General features: G+C 34.2%; 1 protein-coding gene and 1 long non-coding RNA gene across 2 annotated transcripts in view; one reads left to right on the top strand and one right to left on the bottom strand.

Annotated features, from left to right (window-relative positions):
* LOC118967650 (uncharacterized) overlaps nt 1-8483 on the top strand; it is a 32912-nt gene that overhangs the window by 21198 nt on the left and 3231 nt on the right. The window contains exon 2 of the long non-coding RNA XR_012132945.1: nt 2122-2216. This is a non-coding gene — a long non-coding RNA (uncharacterized lncRNA). The remainder of the gene's footprint in view (nt 1-2121; nt 2217-8483) is intronic.
* Nucleotides 194-8483, bottom strand: part of LOC108388320 (girdin-like) — a 101018-nt gene continuing 92728 nt past the window's right edge. Inside the window, 6 exon segments of the mRNA XM_073240088.1 lie at nt 194-608; nt 610-659; nt 2098-2312; nt 2427-2519; nt 3519-3664; nt 6872-7930. Of these exon segments, the coding sequence (XP_073096189.1) occupies nt 561-608; nt 610-659; nt 2098-2312; nt 2427-2519; nt 3519-3664; nt 6872-7930 (1611 nt within the window). The 3' untranslated portion in view covers nt 194-560.

Below are 8483 nucleotides of genomic sequence, written 5' to 3'. Positions count from 1 at the left end.
GAGTCCTTGGTCAGAGCAGGTTACTGAAGAAATTATTAATTTATGAATCAAATAAGTGTACCACTCAGTAAAAACCTGAAAGAGATGATATCCAAAGTGACAGATATTTAATGTGATTATATAATAACCAATCCAACTTAGAAAAACCAGAGTATTGTTATATAAAGAATGACAAACATTTTCAAGAGTTACAAGCCATTTTATTTATTTATTATATTTAATTTTGTTCATTAAGGAAATAAATTCCTAATGCTAAAGGTTTTGTTTTAAACCAATTTATTTCGGAAAAAAATCTCTATGGCATATAATTAAAGGTTTTTTTTTCCTGCCAACTCTTAGAAAGCACTGGAAATTTATATTACATGTATGACTAAATATGTATATGTATCTGAGCATGCATATAATGAAATTTAGTGCCAGGTAAAAAAAATATTTTTCCAGCTCCTTTTATTAGAGGAAGACTGCACTTTGTAAAATAAGAAAATTGGCACAGTCCAGAGAAAGGTTAGTGGAAAATTAGTAATGGAAGCCAGTGTGGTCATTTGAAAGAAGCTGAACTGTCATAAAGTCTTACACATGGAACGATGGTAGTAGGTCTTCATTTTTGTGTTTATCCTTTGGTCTGTTCCTCAAAAAGGGCAGTCTTCTCAGTGCAACCACTTTAATGTCAGAGCATGAGGAAAAACAGAAACAAAAATGTAGGGGTATAGAATTAAGCCACTTTCTTGAGACTAACACACACACACACACACACACACACACACACACACACACGCACACACACTGGATATAGAATTAAATCATTTTCTTGAGACTAATAAAAACATGTATGCATAACATACATTATGCATAAATGTAGACATGCATATATGTATTGTGTGATGGTTTTTGTTCCTTACATATGGATTTTTAGAGTGATATAGGTGCATTCTGAAACATATCCTATAATGCATGTCTAATCTCCTTTACCCTAAAATATACTCTTCTCAGAGATAATTCCCCCAAGGCTATAGTTAATTTTGAGTGTTCTGAGAACTGCCCATAAGGAGAGTTTATCTTGGGAGGAAGTATTAGCTATAGCTGTTTTTCCCTATTTACTTCATATACTTACTATATATAATATGTATATAATTTCACTATTATTCTATATAATATATATGTTTATAAGTATATAAATTATATAAACATACATACTACATTTATATACATATAAATACATATTTTTAATTTAGTGACTCTGGGGATAGTGTGAATGGATGCAAAGTACCCTGTTTACATATTGTAAGACCATTGCTAGTGGTCAACTTCTTGGACATCTTCAAAAGGCTTAACACTAGACTTTTTTCTCTCTTAAAATATGCTTCCTTAGGCCTTTCCTTTGCTCTTGCTGTTTAGCTAAGCACACTAGGAAAGAAATATAAAGACTATGAATTATATGTGGTACATTATGACATGTACTTCTGCTTTTGTCATTAAAAAAATGATCACAAGTTTATACACAAACTTCTATCACCACATCTATTTAATTTTAATTGATCATTTACCAACCCCTCAATTCTCATAACCTTCAATTCATTCTAAATCATTGAGTAACATTGTCTTAAAATTTATATCTATTTCTCTTTGCTACCCCCCAATGTAACTTTGTTCCAATGTATAAGAATAAAACCTCATTATAAAATGCCTTATTATCTATTTAGTTATAAAGAATTATAAAAATGACCTCTTAGAAATATTTCACACCTCATAATCACCCTATGAGGTGTGACACAAAGGTGAAAAAGGCTTGCCTTGTATTAGCAGAACTAGAAACTGGCAGAAGTATTCTGGCTCTCATTTCAATGTTCTTTCTATACTATTTTTCCTCCCTGGCCAAATGATGGTATCTTTGTGTATAGTATATCCCTAAACACACAATATAGCAAATCATGTGGTTATACAGTATTGCAGTATGCAATGCATTTTATAATTACATGGCATTAAAAAGAAATGATTCATTAGACCCAAAGGACTGTTGAAGTTACTTAAGAGGAATCTTTAGAAATGATTCTAAATCAGACTAGAAATCACAAATATTTAAAGAATTTGAACACTCACTGCTGCTTTTCTTGGTCCCCAAAGTTTGGTCATCTTCTAAAGAGTTTGGACCTGCTGAAGAACTGACTTGACTATCTTGATGGGGGAGTTGAAGAAATCCTTCACTGGAGTCTGAGCAGGTAGGTGTTAATGTTAGAGATTTCTGATGTTCCCGATTAATATCTTTCTTAGACTTCATCAATTTCCTCATTTTCAGAGTAATCCAGTTGCCTCTCCTAATAGTTTAAAATATCTTATCAGCCTAAAATTCAACATATAAATCCTTCACAAAATTAGATATCTTACCTTTTTTTGTCAAACCATGAATGAATAAATTTGGTTAATAGTACCTTCTAGGAGGAGATGGGTCAGAAAATTTGTATTGATCCATTATTTTTCTTTCTAATTTCTCTTTTTGTCTTCTTAATTCATTTAACTTCTCACTATAACAACAAAAATTACATGTTAGGATGGATATCATAACAAAAAAATCAATGCTATTTCTATTATACTATGGTGCTGCTCATTTCGGGAACAAGGAGAAGAGAAAAATTTAGTAAAGGTGAATCATGGTTTAATACTAAGACAATTAATTCACTGAGATGCCCAGGTTAAAAATCCCTGATTTTACCAGATTCCTCTATTCTCAACAGAGATCTAATTTAGTCCTGTCAGTTCTCTCCCTCATATCTATATTAGTATTTGATCTCAAGTTACAACTGCTTGTGATTATTTTTCAATAGATCACTGCAACAGCCTTCTTAATATTTACTAATCTCTATTCTCAAAAGCTCAAATTCATACTCTAGAAAAATGTTATCGGTGGTTTAAAAAAATACAAATTCCATCATATTATTCTTCTGTTCAAGTTTTTCAATGACTCCTTTGTATGGCATAGAGAAACCTTTGAAAAGTGGCCCCTGAATATTTAGCCACTATTCCGGTGTTCCTCTTTCCTCAGTTTTGCTCCAGGCAATATCAATTTCTTTTTAGATCTTATACCATACTAAACATACTTTGTGTCTTTACATTTTTTTGCTCTCTTGGCCTGGTATGCCTCCTCAGGTGAGCTCATATTGAACTTCTAAGTCTCAGATCAAGCAACCATCTCTGTAAAGTCCTCCTTGCCTCTCCCAGACTAAGGTACTCCTTTTTACTATGTTTGCTCTATTTCTATGACCTCCTACACATACCTCCATTATAGCAATGATTTGTATTGCTTCCTTTATATTACTAGTTCTTAAGAGCAGAACCCACATGTATAAATGTTAGTACTTCTGGTTCCTAACATAATGTGTAAAGCATAAGCATTCAAAAAAGTATATATTGAAATAATAATGTCAAAAATCAAGAAAAATTAGCACTGAGTTTCTCTGCCACTGGGTATGGCAATGATGAAATCATGAATAATATTTCAGAGTGCAAAATTATTTGGTACCTACATGTACTGTCTTTGTTCAACATGAAAAAGATCCTTGCTTTCCGTATTTTGTTCCAACAGTTTTCCATTCTGTAGCATTAATGTCTGAATTTTATCTAGCAGATGTCGATTTTCTTCTTCTACATTTCCTTTAAGTTGGCTTAGCAACTGTTTAAAACAAACATTTATTTTTTAAAATACCAACATTTAAATTTAACATAAATCACCCAAAACATCTGAAAAATACAGAGTACTTCACAAAGACTTGAGACTTCTATTTGAGCAATTAGATGGTTACACATTGACCATAACATTAGTGATTTATTTTAGAGATGACAGCTAGAGTGCTGGGTTCTGTGTCCTACCCATATATTTCCTTAATTCTCATGAACACTGGGTTTTAACATATAATAAATTATCTAGTTCCAAAAGCATAGCTTTCTTCAAAACTGTTTAACTCACAGTCTGAAAATTCAATTCAAATCTATGGCCATCTATTTAAGTAGATATAAAAACTGGACAACTTACTTTAATTTCTTAGTTTCAATGACTTCATCTATAAAATAAGGATAACAATTCCCACCTCAACCAGGGTCAGATGAGAATCCTGGCCACAGGAACCTTCACTTTATCCACAGTTGGTCAGGGCCCCAAGACCCCACCCAGAACAGAAGCTGCTGTGCATTTGCTGAATGAATGAATGATGCTCATTTAAGAATCAAGGTCAGGGTAGACACATTCCAGTAAATTCAAAAGTTTAGGGAAAGGATTAAAGATGGTGAAGTGAGAGGTGAGACAGAGGCCTCCTCCAAAAACCACATACAATATGAAAATAAAATTAATACAACTAATCCTGAGAAAGCAACAGGAAAGAAGGCTGTGCCAGATTGCATACACATGGAGAAAAGAACAGACCTCATGGAACAGGGTAACGTACCAAAGCTGTGACCTGGTGGGACCCAAGCACTTGCCTCACCCCAGCTCACTGGCTGGAGGAAGAGAAATGGAGCAGGGAGGGACTGGAGGCGTGGGACTGCTGAACACCTAGCTCTGTAGATCTGCTCTGGGAGCACAAACCTACATTTTACAGTGTTCTAGTGATTAGTGGAGGTGGAATACCTGGAGAGACTGATTCCAGCCGCTTATGGAAAACAGTGATCCATATCCAGCTGCTCTGGGACAAAAGAAAGGCGGGCAGTCTGAGACACTTCCTAACAGTGAGAGGGCTGCTAAAGGGGCAAGGATGGCACAGAGCTTACTGCTCAGGAGAAAGGACAGGTAGACAAAATTGTCAGGACACACTCTGCCCAGCAGGTTGGGAGCTTTCACGATCTTCTGGTGCTCCATCCCCCTGGCTGGATATGCATTCCAAGTACCCCCACTGTGACATGCAGCCTGCTGCGCCTTCCGCCCGGCCAGCCTGCCCCTGGCTCACAAATCAGCGGCCCCTGCCATGGTGTCAGGCCAGCCAGAGGGAAGCCCCGCCTACAGCAACTACATTCGCAAAGCATAGAGGCATATACCTGTGTGCTCAGTTCACTGGTTCTGGCAGTGGAGACAGGCATAGCAGCTGGGAAACAGGAAACAGCTCTTTCCTCCCCCCAGACACCAACACTGCTCCCTTGCAACTCCTGACACTGATACAGGGGCTGAGCAGCTCCAGGGAGTAGAGCTTCTGGGCACTAGAGGGCGCCACATACAAATATAAAATGTCAAAGAAACCTGGTTCAAATCAAAATCATACAAACACCAGAAAGAGAGTCAAATGAAACTGATCTCATCAATCTTCCAGGAAAGAGATTTCAATATAAAAATCATAAACATGCAAATGGAGGTACAAAAAAATATCCAACAACTCAGGAAAAAATTTCGGTCAGATATCCAATCATTAAGGAATACAATGGAGGGTTGTAAAAGCAGATTAGATACAGTGGAGATGATAAATTAAATAGAAATTTGAGAAGAGGAATACAAAGAAGCTGAGGCACAGAGAGAAAAAAGGATCTCTAAGAATGAAAGAATATTGAGAGAACTTTTGACCAATCCAAACAGAACAATATAATTCAAACCAAGACAGACAGAAATGTTGTTGAACTTTTCCTTTATCATTAAAAAGCAGTTAAGCGACAAATATAAACTAATTTAAACAGTGGTGTTTTTTCTTTGGCTAGTACTTCTTTTTAACTTTATAGTGTTCAAACTAAAAGGTGAAATTCTTTACTTGTGAATACACACCTTAGGTTTGAGAACTTGGGGAAAAAGTACACACATCCATTCACTTAGGTTTGAGAACTTGGGGAAAAAGTACACACATCCATTCACTTTTTAATAATGAGCTAGAACTTTAGTGCATATTTCTTCTTATGAATGTATGTTGGGTACAACACCCACTCCCACCCCAAAAACCTCTGTCCCAGTGGAAAAGGCTTAAGATATTCATCTGAAGAACTAGGGGGCATTCTCAGAAGTTCAGGCATAAGAACCTGATGTCTATGTCTATTAGACTGAAGAATACAGAATAAAACAAAAGGCTAATAGTGGTCCCTCTCAATGTATCTTCAGGAGAAATGAAGACTTCCCAATATGATTTTCTGCCAGAGTGCTTAAGGAACTTAAAGGATTATCATATATATAGTATAGAATAGGGAAAGCAAAAAAGAGCCAAGAATGCTATCTTCTGATACACACCAACCATTTTTCATAGGACCTATTACCAATCTACCCTTATAAATCTCAAAATTCTTTTCAACACATAGATCTAAGCAACTGCCAATTGTTCAGTGTTGATTTTTAAGTTCAACCCTGATTTGCATTCTCTAACTTAGAGGTCAAAATTCATAAGACTTTGGTATTTTTAAGGTGTGGGTTTGAATCCAGCAATCTGATTCTGCCATTTATTAGCTGTGATCCTGAATCTCAGTTTTCTAATCTAATGAAGAGAATAACTATAAAGAACTGGTCATAAAAATTACATTAATATACAGAAATACAACTAATGAAGTCCTTAGCCCAGTACTTGCTACTTAGTTAACATTCAATAAATAGTACCTACCATGCTTCCTATTTTACTTAGCATTCAGTATTAGTCTTGATCAAATATTTTAATATTATTTTGAAACAGAAGTATAAAATTATAATGTAATAAGTCAGATATCACAAGGAAGCCTTACTACCACAACTTCATTAAAAAAAAACAATTCACATTTACTTCTTAGTTTAAGAAAAGAAGGAAACTTGTAAACTATAGTTTTAATTCCAAATTTCAACTTTGAACCAGATGATGCAAATCACTAATGGTTCCAATAAAAAAAATTTTAAAGCCTTGAGTTAAAAATACATAAAATATTTGTCTTAAATCTAAGTAATTATATTTACCTCTCGTAATGTAACCAAAGTTTTTATTTCAATAGATGCTCTTTTCATGAGCTCCTTATTCTCTTTCACTAATTCTTTCAGATGAATGTAGGATTCTTTATAAACACCAATCTCTTTGAAGAGGGTTTTATTTTCTTTTTCCAAATTTCCGATTTTCACATTATTTTCTTCTAACGTAGTATCTTTTATTGCTGCTTGTTGTCGGAGTCTCTTGTTTTCCTTCTCCAATTGTTTCTTATCCTTTTCTAGTGGAGAAGTCTCTTGCTCTAATGACTTATTTTCTTTTTCTAACTGTTCCGGTCTTTTGCTAGATACTTTTAACTCTTCTGAGTTTTTTTGCAATGTTTGATTTTCCATCTCTAAGTCTTGAAGTTCATTCTCTAATTGCTGAATTTTCTTCTTGCTGTTTTCTAGATCTTTCTGTAGCCTTTGATTTTCGGTATCTAAACCCTGGTAGCTAACTTCCAAGCATTCTGTTTTCTCAAAAGCTGCTTTCATGAGCTCTAAACCCTTCTTCAGCTGTTCTTTTTCACTTTCCAGTTCTTTATTTTCTAGTTGTAGCTGAGCCATTTTCATGCTTGCACACTTCAAAGATTCCACATTGCTTCGCAGTTCTAAGTTTTCCTCATCAAGTTGGGAATTCTCTTTTTCTAAGGATTGTAACTGTAAAGTAAGGTTTTGAAAGCTATCCAGTGCTTTTTTAAATTTCCTATTCTCTCTTTCTAGCTCTGAATTTTCTTGTTTCAAGGCCTCAATTTTTTCACAAGTAGTTTTTAAATTGGTTATCGTTTTCTGTAACAATTCATTTTCTTTTTCAAGACGATGCAACTCATTTTCAAGTTCCTCTGCTCGTTCTCCTTTTTCTTTATAATGTTCCAATTCTTTTCTAATTTGTCTTTTTTCAAATTCGATCTTGCTTAGCTTGCTATTTGTTTCATGGAGAATTTTATTTTCTTTTTGAATGTCTTTCACGCTTGCTTCAGCACTTATCTGGGAGCGCTGCCTTAAGGAAGACACAGTTTTATTCAGATGTTCATTTTCCTGTTCTAATATTTTCATCTGATTTTTAAAAAGAAAAGAGAAAATTAAAACCTTAAATTAGCATAAACTAAATATTTTAAATTACATAGTTTTTCCATTCCAAAAACCAATGAAGAAATCAGAACATGAATGTGTATAACTTGTCTATCTTACTTTTAATTCTGACAAATATTTACTGAGACATCACTGTATAAACACACGGCCAGGTTGGTCAGATTATTGAAGCTCATGTCTTTCAGGAGTTCATAATGTATTAAATATCACTCAAAATGACCTTTAGTTATATACAGTTACATTTTAAATTTCAAGTATGAATACTGGTGAAATATACACACATATTTACTTGAATTTCTTTGGTAAGCTTTTAATTAAATTAATTTTGCAATGTATATATACATTGGTCTTCAATAAATATTTTGTTCTATTTTACATGTATATATATATATATATATATGTGTATATATATGTAAGTGTGTATTCATTCCCCAAAAGAATTTTAATTTGCCAACATCAAAATGACAAAATCTCCTGGAACATCTGAACTAATCCATCCAATTTATATCATGGCCTA

The sequence above is a fragment of the Manis javanica genome, chromosome 1 (genome assembly GCF_040802235.1).
Source record: "Manis javanica isolate MJ-LG chromosome 1, MJ_LKY, whole genome shotgun sequence".
Lineage (NCBI taxonomy): Eukaryota > Metazoa > Chordata > Mammalia > Pholidota > Manidae > Manis > Manis javanica.
This window is presented reverse-complemented; position numbering and strand designations above follow the sequence as displayed.